The following is a 15,455-nucleotide window of genomic DNA, read 5'->3' as shown; positions in this document are numbered from 1 at the left end:
ATATTATATATATATTATATTTATGTATGTACGCGTGTGGGTATATATATATGTTTGTGAGACTTTCCTGTCTTGGAAGGTGAACATCCGATATGTGAGGCTTGGCAGTAAATGACGACAGTGTTGGTATTTAGGGTTAGGGTTACCATAAGCCTGACCTTGGTGTACACACAAAGTACCTTCTTGCAGGGAGCGGTTAATGGATAATAAAGATAAGTGGAAATCCTGTTAGATTTTCCCATACCAACTTAAGGTACCGAGGTCAGTTCTAAAGCCTCTGATGCCTTGTTGGCTTAACTCAGCTATGATAAATAAAATACTAGCTCTCTTCATAGAACTATTCAGGCTAGGGGTTTGCAGGCACAGCCGTCTTCCTCAAAAACAAATCTAAAAAAGGACTTGGTAGATAGATATTCCAACAGTCAGATTTATTTGTGTCATTTACATCTATTAGATTCATGCTCGTTGGAGAGCCTTTTTCTGGAAAAACCAAAGTTTTGCATGTGTTGGCAGACACCTTGACAGTAATGAATGAACGTGGTTTGAATGAGGAGGAAAAGGTTGTTCATCGAACTGTGAACCCCAAAGCAATTACTATGGGTCAGCTCTTTGGGCAGTTTGACTTGGTCTCTCATGAGGTACGTGACTTATTATGTGATTACATTTTTGTAGAACAGATCATTTCTGTAAATTACTAGCCAAGGTACCAAAGAAAAATCATGTTAGACTGTGTCTACCCCATGCCACCATTGGCGGACAAGCCTTCAGCTACTTCCTAACCCCTGGAACTTCTTCCCTATGTATTTCTGCCTTGCCCTTTATTGGTCTTTAAATTCAGCTTCAAACCGCACTTCTTCAGCCGCACCTAGGGCTGCCTCACCCTTCCGCCGACTACCGTGCTCAGCATCTAAGTTGCCATTTTGAAGTGCCCTGAGATGAAATGAAAGCCCTGCCATCAGTGGCCGGGCATTCAGCCTCTCTGCCCCCACCCTCTAGAACTCCATCCCACGGTCCCTTGGCCTCGCTTCCTCCCTTGCCTCCTTGAAAGCCGGTCTCAAGTCCCTTCTCTTCGACCGTGCCTTTGATCTCCCTCCCACCTCTCTGCCTTCCCTCACCACTACACCACCCCTCCCCCATGCTCCCGACGTGAAAGACACTCTTTAAATGTAATTTTGTTGTGCTGTTGATGTTGTCCTATCTGATGCGCTCTATATAAATGCAAGTTGCTGTTGACCTTAATTTTTGCTCTTTGCTGGATTTCTAGTGGACTGATGGCATTGTTGCAAACACCTTCCGAGAATTTGCTTCTGGAGAAACTCCAGACCGTAAATGGGTTATCTTTGATGGACCTATTGATACCCTATGGATTGAAAGCATGAACACCGTGCTGGACGATAATAAGAAGGTAAAATACTATTTTAGCAAAAAGATAAGCTAAAATTGTTATGAGTTCTAAATACTTTTAGGATTTCATGGATAACAATTGGACTTCAGTATACAACTTGTAAGTTTTACAGTATTATTTTGTACTGCTGCGTCATAACATGCTAGTTTTTACAGGATCAATAAATGGAATAGTATTTAAAAAAAAAGACTAAATAGATAAGCTCCTCAAGGACATCGATCCGTCAAGTCCCCGTAACCCTGCTTGCTTTTTATCACCAGCTATGTTTGATGAGTGGAGAGATCATTCAGATGTCTCCCCAGATGAGCCTCATCTTTGAAACTATGGACCTTTCCCAAGCATCAGTAAGTTTTTATTTGTATATACAGTAGAAATATATTTAAAGATGGTTTGTTGATTTTAACCCAAATACTGATTTAGCAAAATGCATCTGAGAAAAGTAGATGTTATTTCTCAGCATCTCACTTTTTCCGTACTCCAGCCTGCGACAGTCAGTCGTTGTGGTATGATCTACCTAGAACCAGCCCAACTGGGTTGGATGCCAATTATAACATCTTGGCTTAAATGTCTTCCGGAAGCAATGCAACAAAAAGACATTCAGAACCTCCTGCAGGAGCTTGTCAACTGGCTCGTGGCTCCTGCACTCCTACTTCTTCGCAAACATTGCAAGGTATGTTTAATCTCCATCATTAACATTTCATTAAAATTGCAAAATGTATTTGAATGATCTTAAGCTGCAATAAAGTTATTATTTTTCAGGGGCTATACTAAAAAGGAAAACATCATCTGGTAGTTTTTTTTTAACATGAATGAATAGTGAAGTGAATTCTGAAACAATTTTACTGCTCATAACATTGCACCATAAACAAAACCACTTAACAATAAAAAGGTGGAGTTAATCAAATTGACTCTTAACATATTTACCAAAAAGATAATATTAGTTTAAAGTAGAACAAAATCTTACAAATAATCATGTTGCAATGAAGATAATACATTTTATTGGGATTTCAGTTCTACACAATTATTTTGATCTATAAATTCACCTTTTTTGTGTCTTGCTCACAAGGGTGATTGATAATTATGTTCTGTTCTCCGCCACAAGTATAACATTTGTGAAGACAGAAACATGGTCCCTTTTCTTGCATATCGATATCATATCAATCTATGATTTTGATTTGTTTGATCTGTTTACTTCAGTCGGATCTGTTTGAATTTTATTTAAACAGGATTGTTGTTGCAGTTATTTAATTATCAAATTCACAGCAATCCTCATAACGACTATTACATAACAGAAATTACATTTATGTCGCGTGTAGTTGCTGGATAATTAAAGAACACAATTATCTTGCTGATTCTGGATATAATCTTTATTTTATTTTATGGATTCAGGAACTGGTACCAACATCTGACAGCAACACCGTTGTCTCACTTACTCGTCTTTTTGAGATGCTTCTCGTAGACACAGTGAAGGAGGATTCCGATCGCAAGAATGTTCGTGTCTGGATAATGGTACAAGCTGTTTTTTTATGGGAAGAAAGTTTTTTTATGGCTAATTTCTTTCTTCTTTCTTTCTCTTTTGAGTTGTTCTCATACAACCTTCCCTAGTCAAGAAGCGGGAAAGTGACCAGCTTGGCCATGATTGGAATTGGCTTGTGGGGAATCTCCTCTGTCAAAACAATGCAGCTTTGTGTGAACAATTCTAAACGCCAGAGTTACGCAGTCACTTTTTATTCAGAAATAGCAATTCAAAGTATTCCACAAACAGTTAGCAGATAGTTTGACCTAAATTGTTACATTTACAACCAGTCGGTGTAAAATACAATTTTGTTGCTGTTACTAAAATTAGATATTCTGGGAGTTTTTAGTTACATGAAGTTACTTGGGATGCTGCTGAGAAGGTAGAACTATTTTAAAATCGCTCAATGGTGAAACTATGAAACCAACCTTCTTTACAATGTGCAATCATTTTAGTTTTGCAGGATTTGAGTAAAAACAGTAAACAGTAACCAAAGGCTGGAGGTGCAGTTTGAAAATAAAATAATTTAGAGGATTTTTTCAGACAAACATAATTGTTTAAACTTTAACAGTCTATGAAGGTCATCTAAATCCTTATGACTTGATTGCAACCTCTAATTGTCTTCAGTATTAAATCGTTGGCCTAACTCCCTGTCAAGGAATGATTCCCATTGTTCATGCTATTCTAATGACCTGAAGTATTCACCAACAGGAATCTTGTTAACCATGCACATCATTAAAGTGTGCTAAATTAGAGCACAGTCCCAATGGACAGAGATAGTTCTAGTATTAATGCTTGCTTGTTCAGATTCTTAACCATGACTCCATGTTATTAACAGGCCAGCTTTATTTTTTCCTTGGTTTGGTCAATTGGAGCAACTTGTGACCAAGATGGTCGAGTGAAGATGGACCAATTTCTGCGTGAAATTCTGTCTGGAAAAAATCCAGAGCATCGATTACCAGATGCGATAGGAAAATGGGAGTGTCCCTTTGATGACAAAGGACTTGTCTACGACTTCATGTATGAGGTATGACATTATTCTACTCAGAGGCGTACAGGTGAGACATCAGCCGGGTGGGTACAGGTGGGACATCAGCCGGGTACAGGTGGGACATTAGCCGCGTACAGGTGGGTCATCAGCCACGTACAGGTGGGACATCAGCCGGGAAACATGTATAACCATATTCTATCCTAAACAGGTGAAAATAATTAGCTTTATTCATTTCAAATTTAAATGTCATTAATGAACATATTTAATTGATTTAGATATGTATTTTGTATTCTGGAAGTTTAAAAATAAGATTTAAAATTTGCTAAAAGAATTGTATGTTGAAAGTCATTTAATATAAAAAATCAAGTTTTCACATGAAAGTTGTCATCAATATGAATCTATTTTTGTCAGTTGAAAGGCCGAGGACGCTGGGTCCACTGGACTGAAACGATTAAAAATATTAATCTGTCTGATAAGAAGATTAAAGTCCAGGACATCATAGTCCCCACTATGGACACGGTCAGATACACGTACCTCATGGACCTTTGTATTACAAATGGAAAGTAAGGAAACGTTCTTACGAAATGTTAAGTTCAGAATGTTAAGATTTTTTTAAAATTAGTTCTCAGCTACACCGAGAATCCCAAATAATGATCGATAGCTAGAAGATCATAATAATAAAATGTGTAGTTTTCAACATGACCCAAATTATCAGCTGCCACTCTCTCCTTCAGTATCGCTCTCTCAAAGCATTTCTAGAGTATATTACCATCTCACAATTTAGTCTATTTCGAACTATAATGCTGATAATCATTATATTTGATATAACACCTTATCCTGTCGTCAAAACTCTTCACAGGATATCCAGTAAAATGTAGTGAAGCCATATCTGTACATGAACACAGCAGCCAATTTGCACACTGCAGTGTCTCACAAACAAAAGAAGTGAATGATTAATTTTATCTAGGGGGTTGATGGCCTGGGACTCTGCTGAAACTCCCTTCTTTTTTTGGATCTTTAATGTTCACCTGAACAATGAGTTAAGACTTTGGTCTCTTCCGAAGAACAACACCTTTCATAAAACACTGTTCCTCCAGGATCACACTGGGTTGTCAACCTAAATTATCAGCTCAATGTCCCAACATGGGATTTGAACCCACAAACGTCTGACTTGGGGGACAAAAGTGAATCTGACACTATATCCATTTGAATGAGTCATTCTTTCCGTTGTCTTTGCTTGTATGTTTATTCTGCAAGTTGTTTATACAATTAGAAATATAGTTGTGGATCTATGTTGGTTTATAATTTATTCAAATTCCTAATAGTGTTTTTGACTTCTGTGCACAGACCATTGCTCTTTGTGGGTCCCACTGGTACTGGCAAATCAGTCTACGTCCAAGACAAACTAATGCACAATTTAGATAAGGAACTGTTCCTTCCTTTTTTCGTGAACTTCTCTGCACGCACCAGTGCAAATCAGACCCAGGTAAATCTATATACTAATAAAATGACAAAGTCTGTCTGCGCTTCAAGAAGGATCTCAATAACTGATTGATGTAGTGACATGATTTATACATCAGCAGAAAGGTTGTGCAACTGGGAGTGACATGGGCATATTTGTTTTCGGGTATCTCTTATCGTTTGTGAGTTATTTTCAGTTTTGCGTTCTTTGCTGCAGTTTTTCACCTGGTGGCCACTGAGTCAAAGTGGCGCTGTGGCATCCTGCGTCACAGAGCACACACATAACCAAGCAGCAGGAACAAAATAAAGAACACAGCCAAAGCTGAGCCACGGCAACAACAATAAAATTTAATTTTTAAAGCGCTGAGTCCTCCTGCTGAGTCCTCCCACTGGAGTCCTTCCAGCTGTGTATAGATAAAGACAAACGGTCTGTCTGTGTGTCAATCTACATTCCATATTGGAAGCGAAGCTGCAATGGGTATTTCTCTCCAGTCACACTTGTATGCACTCCAACAAAGTGTCCTCCCAACCAGGAGACCTCCCAGCTGAGTGTCTGTCTGTCTGCCTGCCTGTGCGTCAATCTACATCAGATATTGGATCCTTTGGTTGCAGGCGGAGCTGCAACGGGTACAGCTAGTACCTGTTAAAAGCTTTAGCAGTTAAAGGAGGAAGATTAGAAAGTATTTATTTTTTAGCTGTAAACCATTCTAAAGCAGCAAAGAACCTAGTATATATTGTAGCTACAATTGTATACAACAATACCTGTAAGAATTTGAGACTGACATAAAGATTCGTCCTTCGTTTCCATCTAATAGAATATTATCATGTCTCGATTGGACAAGAGACGCAAAGGAGTATTTGGTCCTCCAATGGGAAAGAAGTGTGTGATCTTTGTTGATGATCTGAACATGCCAGCACTGGAACAATATGGTGCTCAGCCTCCTATTGAGTTGCTCCGACAATTCTTTGACCACGGAAACTGGTAATTTTGCAGTTAGAAATAATGTTATGTTTGAGTTTTTTAAGATTCAACATTTTGGTGACAGAACGATATGTAATCCACTGACATTGCACTGCAATATGGAGTGAGCACTGTATTTGTGGTTTTCCAATCCTTCGGATAAAAGGATCTGACATCCTGTCTGCGTATCCTCTGGTCCAGATCAATACTGAAGATCTCATGGAACTGTTTTGAATAACGAGTTTTCCGAGTCAATATTTCTCCTTCCCCCAAATTCATCATTGCTGCTTGTGGGACGCTGCAGATTAGGTGTTATGTTTGTCTATTTGATTGTTAACATCTACTGCACTCATAGTGGAGTGCTTTGAGAAGTTTGAGCATGATATGGTGCTACAAACAATAAAATTATTACTGTAATGTCTGTTTCATCTTTGATGATGACAACACCAGCTGAGCTATTGGGGTAGCTTAAATGGATGTGTTTAGAACAGTAAAACATTTATCTCTGGTTGGACGGACATTGGAATTTGCGTATGGATAGCAATGTTATTTAAATGATCCTCAGTGACTGGATTGTCATTTATCAAATGGTGGCGAATTAACATAATTCATAACATCAACATTCATAATTGTGGAGTCCTGTAGCTCAGTGGTTAGAGCACTCGCTTTGCAAGTGAGAGACCTGAGTTCAATTCCAAGCAGAGGGCGAAACCTTGGGCAAGTTTCCTTACTCCACACAACACCTAATAATAATCCCTCCAAAACCAAAAACAATAATAAAATGAATCATTTTCAATCTATGACTGTTTGTGGGACATTGCTGTGCGCAATTGGCTGCCGCGTTCGCCCACAAATATACAGTCAATTCACTTTACAGTGTGTTCTGTGAAGCGCTTTGGGACGTCCTTCCGACGTGAAAAGCGCTATATCAAATGCAAGGATTATTATTATTATTATTATTATTGCTGGTTGGGAAATAGTTGTTTAAATAAATCCTGTTGAATTATCAGCATCAATATCTTCCAGCAGTGTATTTTACTTAAATGTTGCAATTTTTACATTCCAGGTACGACTTGAAAGATACATCTAAGCTTATCCTGGTTGATATTCAGTTAATTTCCGCTATGGGCCTGCCTGGAGGCGGACGAAACCCTGTTACTCCCCGATTTCTGCGACACTATAACCTTTGCACCATAAACACCTTTAGTGATGAAACAATGGTCCGGATTTTCTCACACATTGTAGCTTTCTATTTCCGAAACAATGAGTTTCCTCCAGATTACTACACAATTGGAAATTACATTGTCAATGCTACAATAGAAGTAAGTCATTTTCCAGATAAATTAGACTATTTGTTACTTTGGCTCTTTTGAGGAATCAAGTAACAATTCTCTACCAACATTAATTGTGCATTATTTAAAACAACAACAACAACGAGATTACATTTGTATAGTGCCTTTCACTTCGGGAGGACCTCCCAAGGCACTGGACAGCGTACAGCATTTCAGAATTAAGGCATTAAAATTTACAGCATTAAAAATTGATTTGTTGCATGTTTCATGAATTTGCAGAAGATCTAACTATGCACTTTTTTCTATAGTTAGTTTATAATATTTATAATTTACAAAAATTCTTTTTCTTTCAGGTCTACAAAAAAGCCATTGAAAATCTGCTTCCCACTCCAGCTAAATCCCATTACACCTTTAACCTGCGGGATTTTTCACGCGTCATCCAGGGTTGTTTGCTCATTAAGTATGAAGCAGTTGAGAATAAGCGCGTGTTCATTCGTCTCTTTGTGCATGAAGTATTCCGTGTGTTCTACGATCGTTTAGTGGATGACGAAGACCGTGCTTGGCTATACAGACTGATGAAGGATATTGTGAAAAATCATTTCAGGGACAATTTTGATTCTCTATTTGAGCATTTGGCACAAGAAAATAAACCAGTGAGTCTTAAATTGGTTCAGTTTGATGTATTGATGATTTATATTTGAGTATTCTGCTTTATTTAAATATTCTTGTGTGTTGTTTTAAAGCATGACAGTAGAATTTACTTTAACATTCTTTAATATGACTGCCAAGGGAGGTGGTGGGCAGAGACTTGCAATTAGATTGCTATTTAGTAAAGAAATTGATTGAAGGATATTTCACATCTGCATTCTGTGTCATAACCTCTTAATTAATTTTGCAATAGCTCTGTGAGGAAGATTTGAGAAGTTTGTTGTTTGGAGACTACATGAATCCTGACCTGGAAGAAGATGACCGAGTTTATGCTGAAATTCCCTCAGTTGAAGAGTTTAATGTTGTGGTGGAGCAATGCCTTGATGAGTATAACCAGACTCACAAAACTAGGATGAACCTCGTTATATTCAGGTGCTTAGTTTCCCTTTTACAGAAATCAAGTCCATTGCTAACTTTGTTTATTAGATGTGGATATTTCATACATCCAATGAAATTTATACTCAATATCAGGTGGTCTCTCAATCAAAGTGGTTTCTTAAAATACAGATTTAAGTCAACAGTTATCGTTAGGCACACAATGCAGTAAGGATTATATGTAATTGATTCTCTGGCAGGTATGTTCTGGAACATTTGTCACGGATTTGTCGAGTTCTAAAACAAGCTGGAGGCCACGCCCTTCTGATTGGAGTTGGAGGAAGTGGTCGCCAATCTATGACCCGTTTGGCCACTTCAATGGCTAAAATGGTTTTCTTCCAGCCTGAAATCTCAAAGAGCTATGGAGTAAATGAATGGAGAGAAGATTTAAAGGTAAAATAAATTCCTTTAATCTGGTTAAAAATCAATACAATACAATTTTCATTCGTCTCAAAGCACTTAAATCACTAAATTTTCAACTCTTGGAAATTTATGCTTGTATAACTCAGCATCAATATTTTGTTTCTGACAGAATTTATTTCGGAGTGCAGGGATGAAGGGTCAGAAGACTGTGTTCCTGATTACAGACACACAAATTAAAGAGGAAGCTTTCTTAGAGGATATAGACAGTGTGCTCAACACTGGTGAGGTGGCCAATCTTTTTGCAGTTGATGAAAAACAAGAGGTCATGGAGGTACAAAAAATTTTGCTGTCTAGATTGTGTGGTATTGGATGTGAAAAGCACAAAGGGAAGAATTAAATTATACAAATGAAGAAAAGAGGAAAGTTTCCAAGTGCAAATCATGTGTAGTAGAACCTCATTGTTTCTGTTTTTGAATTCCTCTTGTACAGGGCGTCCGAACAGCAGCTCAAACACAATCAGGAAACAAACATGCCGAGTTCAGCCCGCTTGCTCTCTTTGCCTTCTTTGTGAGTCGCTGCAAGGAGAACCTGCATATTGTGGTGGCCTTCAGTCCCATTGGGAACGCTTTCCGCAATCGCCTGAGACAATTCCCCTCGCTCATCAACTGCTGCACTATTGATTGGTTCCAGGTGCATTAACATTTTTCAATATATATTTTGAAGGTGGAGACCATGTACCTAATTAATGTAGAATATGAGCATGGTTGAAGGCTTCAGAGAGTAGTCACTCACTAGCATTAATATTAATAAAACTAATATATACAAGAAACTTTCAATCCAGACTAAATTCATGTTAATTCTGAGCTTTAAATCCGGATTCACCAGCCATTACTTAACCAACATTGACTGCTGGTAAAGCCAGATGTTCCACATAGTGAGCCTCTGGTGTCAGCCATGATATTTAGCTCAATGTGCACAGCAACAAAGATAGAAAAGAATATTGGGAAGCAGCTTGTAAATTGCTTCAGAGCTGGCAGAAACCTGTGCAGGACAAGAATACCCTTCAATAAGTAAAATATTGATAAGAATCTGAAAGTCTAGTAATTAACATGTAAAGTATATTCCCTGCTACGAAAGCACTGTTTCTCATTAGCGAAAGCCTTATTTTATATTTTTCTTGCAGCCGTGGCCTGAGGATGCCCTGGAACGTGTTGCCAACTCATTCCTGGAAACGCTGGACCTGTCAGAAAATGAGCGTACAGAGATTGTTTCTATTTGTAAATTCTTCCACACGTCTGCCATCACGCTCTCAGCAAAGTCAGTCTGCATTAGTGTGTTAATATTCTGCTCTTTTATAATCTCTTTATGTCATTCTACATGCCTTCAACACCTGTGCTTTTTAAAGTCAAGTTTAATTGCCAGTACATTTTAGGGAGGGGTGTTGTGTGTAGGTTATGGTTGTTTCGGGGAAAAGGAAAGTCGTCTGGTCTTAATTTTCTTCTGAGTGGGCATGAACAAGTCACTGGCAATAAATTTATCTTTCTACCTTATTTCATTTTCTGTATGATTGTAATATTCAGTTTATTTTATGTGTGTTATACAGCAACAACATCTTCCATTTATATAGTGTCCTTCATAGATAACGTCTTGGAGCCTTCAACCTATGGGTTAGACGCTGAGCTTGGGAATAAGGGGATGGGGAGGTGACCTCATGGTCAAATTAGAAACTTGTGAGGAGAGGGTGAAGAATTTATCCATCATCAGTGGGGTCATTTACATTACTGACATATGTCCCAAAATGTACTTGTTTTTAGGTTCTTGACAGAGCTAAACCGGCACAATTATGTCACTCCCACATCCTATCTGGAGCTTATTGCCACATTCCGCCAGCTCTTAACACAGAAACGTGATACTGTGATGAAAGCCAAAAAGAGATATACGAACGGTTTGGATAAGCTGGCTTTTGCAGAGTCTCAGGTAGGTCATCAATCAATAAGTCGAATGCAAATAAACATTATTTCAGTGCTTTTTTTAAAGTCATCTTCACCTTTAAATCAAATGGCAAACTTTTATTCTCTCTCTCTGTTTTCATTAGCATATACTGTGCACCAAGCTCTGAAGAATGAGCAAGTGACTTCCTGCACTGACCGGCTCCTGTCAGGTTACTGTTGATGTCACTTCCTATGAGTGAGCAGACAGTGTCGCTGATGTCACTTCCAGTGCAAATGACATCAGTGATGATATCCTGTGCAATGTGTGGGAAGTGACATCAGCGACGACTTGGAAGTTGGACATTTTGTTCGCTTTGTTATAACTTGGCCTCTAAAATACTGAAGCTACAAACTCATTATAATCGGGTTTGACCTTTATCCTCTTTTCATTTATCATATTTTTAAACTATTTCATTTTGCAAAGTTACATTAAAATTCTCTGAATGCATACTCTCTGTTTCTGAAACAGTTTATTATTGTTAGTGAATAATATTGGGGTTTCATTTCTGTAGGTGGGTGAGATGAAGTTGGAACTGGTGGAACTACAACCAAAGTTAGAAAAGGCCAAAGTGGATAATGCTAAAATGATGGAGGTAATGTAAGCCCATTAAAAAATAGTTTAATTCTCACCCCTAGCTTGCACACATATTAAGAATTCGAAGAGTAAGCGGTTTCTAGCTTAAACTATTGTTGTTGCCTTGAGCCATGGAATCTGTTTGCAGTAAAATAGTTGTTGAGGGAATATATGCAAAACCACATCTACACATTCAGACTGAAAGTTGAAAATAATTTGTGATTTAGTAAAATAATGTTACTTTGGCAACGATAGCACCATTCATCTTGGAAGATATTTCAGCAGTATTATATTCTGTGTCTTACTCTACCAATATACCAAAATCTCCTTGCACATAGATTTGATTGCTTTTTAAAATGCTTAGACCTCAGGCAAAATATGGCATGCATTATTTTCAGATCTATCTCCAAACAAAGGTTTGAGATTATTGATGTAGAATGTCTGCAAGAAGTAAGAAACTGGAAAGTCATTTAGGATTTATGTTTAAAGGTCATAGAGGTAGAATCTGAACAGGTTGAGGCGAAGAGCAAAATAGTGAAGGTAGATGAAGAAGCTGCTACTGAAAAAGCAAGTGAGGCCCAAGCTCTGAAGAACGAGTGTGAGAGTGAACTGGCGGAGGCCATCCCAGCTCTGGAGGCTGCTCTTGCTGCCTTAGACACTTTGAAGGCAAGTCTCAATCTACGTCACATATTTTCCTGAATCATTAAAAATGTCATTTAGAAAAATCTTTTTCTCTTTCTCAATGGGAATTAATTTCACAGACCATCCCTAAAACTGTTCAGTAATGTAACAGTTACATGATCCCAAGAGAGGTTTGCATAAAGATGGCTTTTTCGACCCATTTGATCGCTTCCTCCCACTTATTAGGGTTAATTGCCTTTAGCTGAATAAAACAAAATAGTCTTTACTGTTCCTTTATTTGTTGAAAACACCTTAATCACAAGTGTAAATAAAATCTGTAAATATATCTGTCCAATTTATATTTTAGCCATCTGATATCACAATCGTTAAGTCAATGAAGAATCCCCCCGACGGTGTCAAGCTAGTGATGGCCGCGATCTGTGTCATGAAGCTCATCAAACCTGAGAGGATCAATGATCCATCGGGAAGAGGTGACAAGGTAAACTCCAGAAGTAACAGTAAAAAGGAATGTAGTCCACGTTATGAACACCGATATATTTCAGGCTGCTCGTTGAACTTGCAAGTGAAACTACAGACAATATGATTAATTACAGAAAAGCGCCTTATAATATTCCAAAATGCATGTTTGTTTGAAGAAAAGTGATAAGAAACTGAATTCCAGAACCTTCTATTATAGTATTTCTGCCACCATGCATTTTATTCACAATTTAGGTAAAAGGTTGATTTCAGGACACGATTGATTGCAAAGCCACTCCTTCAACTGTCTAAGCAGTTTGGATCAAATATAATTTAATTTTAAAAAATAGTCTTTGCCGTTTCTGAAATGTTTTGATGATGTTTATTTTTAAGATTCTTGATTACTGGGGTCCCAGCAAGAAGTTACTTGGTGACATGAACTTCCTTAAAGATTTGAAAGAGTTTGACAAGGATAATATTCCAGTAAGTTTTTACTACATGCACATTAGTGAATTGTTAATAACTATTATATTTATAACTATTTTAATATTCCTTATTGCAGATCTTAACCATGAAAATGCTATTACTAATTGATCCAGAGTTTAAAGGAGATAAACATTAGATTATTTATCAGCTCAAAGTACTAAATATGTGAGGATGTGGTCCTGAACTGAATATTAATCAGTATTTCATTGTGGTAATCAGTATTTATGCTACTTGTATTAATAATGTATAATTATTATTATATATTTAATTATTATAATAGGTTCATACATTAATCAAAGGAAGTTTGTTGTATAAATATTGTTAGGGAAGATATTGTGGTGTTCATACTTTTCTTTTTGGTCAGGTTGCTGTCATGCAGAAGATACGGACTGAATATCTGACCAATCCTGACTTTGACCCACAGAAGGTAGTAAAAGCCTCCTCTGCTGCTGAAGGCTTATGTAAATGGATCCTTTCTCTGGAGGTGTATGATCGGGTTGCAAAGGTATTGTATGTAAGCTTTGTCTTGTCCTGTTACATGGCAGTAAATTGCCTGAGATTGTATTTTCACATATAAATAACATGCAAATGTGTTTTGGTGATTGTATTAGTAACCTTTTCCTGATAACATAATACTTATATTTTTATTTGTGTTATTCTCTTGGAATGAGTAAATTTGTGAATGAACTGCTTGATTCTAGGTTGTTGCTCCTAAGAAGGCTCGCCTGGCTGAGGCAGAGAGGTCGCTGGCTGAAACTATGGCAATTCTAAACCAGAAACGAGCTGAACTTAAGGAAGTTGAAGACAGCCTCGCTAATCTGAAGAATACTTTTCAGGAGAAGACTGATGAAAAAGTGAGACTAGAGTTCCAGGTGGACTTGTGTGCTAAAAAACTGGAGAGAGCCGAGAAACTGATTGGAGGACTAGGAGGAGAAAAATCAAGGTAAAATCCTAAAAGAAGTGATTCTATTATTGCTTGTGCTCTATTTTGGTGAAATTATTGTGAAACATTTAAAAGATGTAATTAGTGCAAGATTTTATTTTAAAAGAGAAACATTTTCATCAACACTTCCACTAGTCGCATATTTATTTTCTCCATAAACCATAATTCAGAAATGTATAGAAATTGCTGATCCCAATATTTTGAACCAATCCTGAAAAGGTCTCTTTAAACTCCAGATGGTCAAAAGCCGCTGATGACCTGCAAAACGTATATGATAACCTGACTGGAGATGTGTTAATCTCAGCTGGTGTTATAGCTTATCTTGGGACATTCACTGCAGGTTTCCGCCTTGAGTGCACTCACAGCTGGACCGAGCTGTGCAAGGTACCGACTGTGTAATTCTAGCAGCTTTATTGAGGCTGTCTGTATCAAAGTATATTTTACACATTCCTTTTCACACCGTCCAGAGACCTGACTCCTGAAATATGTTGTATACTGCGCTAACAACAACAAATTACATTTATATAGCATCTTTAATGCTTCAATTCATTCAATTTATTAATTACACTCTCTACCTTTCTCCAGTTTTATTCTTGCCATATCTATAGGTCTGTTTTTCACTATCGCTTGCCACTCTTTAATTTGCCTGTCTTTCTTTTCTCTTGGCTGCTCTTCATTTTAGTTTTCATGGAGTGATGTAAACAATGACATATACATGGATTTCCCAGCACTGACTTGTGAGAAACTGCAATGCCAGAAGTTCTCTAACACACTTTTTTTATTTTCACAGTCCAAAAATATTCCTTCTTCAGATGATTTTTTATTGAGTAAGACATTGGGAGATCCTATAAAGATAAGAGCGTGGAACATTGCTGGATTACCAACTGACAGCTTTTCAATTGACAATGGTGTGATTGTTAGTAATTCTAGGCGTTGGTGAGTGTGAATCACATGTAGACAGTTGTACACTAACTTTTTGGGAGATCAGATTGTATTGGTAATTGTGGTACAATCTGATTCCTGGTGCTCTAATGCAGGTCTACTGTAGTTTCGATGTCCTTGTTCTGACCAAGTTTCATCTCTGGAAGAAAATGACCCTCTGTCTATCAATGGCCCTAGTGAACTTACACTGCTGTCAAAGATTCCTTTGAGGTTTGGCTGTGGTGGGGATCTCCTGTGGATAGAACTAAAATGAGTTAGCTATTTGGGACAAAATGTATTGTGCGGTGATCTTGGCACATGGTACATGATAATCATTATAACTGGTTGAGAAAACAACAAGTGGAACAGT

At 37.7% G+C, this 15,455-nt stretch overlaps 1 protein-coding gene across 1 annotated transcript in view; it reads left to right on the top strand.

Moving 5' to 3' along the window:
- dnah12 (dynein, axonemal, heavy chain 12) overlaps positions 1–15,455 on the top strand; it is a 55,852-nt gene that overhangs the window by 26,356 nt on the left and 14,041 nt on the right. The window contains exons 30-54 of the mRNA XM_042339718.1: positions 455–638; positions 1,265–1,405; positions 1,666–1,749; positions 1,887–2,075; positions 2,795–2,914; positions 3,760–3,948; positions 4,324–4,475; positions 5,260–5,398; positions 6,189–6,355; positions 7,401–7,656; positions 7,980–8,279; positions 8,528–8,706; positions 8,910–9,102; positions 9,242–9,403; positions 9,562–9,762; positions 10,256–10,389; positions 10,887–11,049; positions 11,576–11,656; positions 12,127–12,303; positions 12,626–12,757; positions 13,129–13,218; positions 13,586–13,726; positions 13,923–14,164; positions 14,401–14,548; positions 14,955–15,100. Of these exons, the coding sequence (XP_042195652.1) occupies positions 455–638; positions 1,265–1,405; positions 1,666–1,749; positions 1,887–2,075; positions 2,795–2,914; positions 3,760–3,948; positions 4,324–4,475; positions 5,260–5,398; positions 6,189–6,355; positions 7,401–7,656; positions 7,980–8,279; positions 8,528–8,706; positions 8,910–9,102; positions 9,242–9,403; positions 9,562–9,762; positions 10,256–10,389; positions 10,887–11,049; positions 11,576–11,656; positions 12,127–12,303; positions 12,626–12,757; positions 13,129–13,218; positions 13,586–13,726; positions 13,923–14,164; positions 14,401–14,548; positions 14,955–15,100 (4,110 nt within the window). The remainder of the gene's footprint in view (positions 1–454; positions 639–1,264; positions 1,406–1,665; positions 1,750–1,886; positions 2,076–2,794; positions 2,915–3,759; positions 3,949–4,323; positions 4,476–5,259; positions 5,399–6,188; positions 6,356–7,400; positions 7,657–7,979; positions 8,280–8,527; positions 8,707–8,909; positions 9,103–9,241; positions 9,404–9,561; positions 9,763–10,255; positions 10,390–10,886; positions 11,050–11,575; positions 11,657–12,126; positions 12,304–12,625; positions 12,758–13,128; positions 13,219–13,585; positions 13,727–13,922; positions 14,165–14,400; positions 14,549–14,954; positions 15,101–15,455) is intronic.

This window comes from Callorhinchus milii, unplaced genomic scaffold, assembly GCF_018977255.1.
Source record: "Callorhinchus milii isolate IMCB2004 unplaced genomic scaffold, IMCB_Cmil_1.0 Scaffold12, whole genome shotgun sequence".
NCBI lineage: Eukaryota > Metazoa > Chordata > Chondrichthyes > Chimaeriformes > Callorhinchidae > Callorhinchus > Callorhinchus milii.
This window is presented reverse-complemented; position numbering and strand designations above follow the sequence as displayed.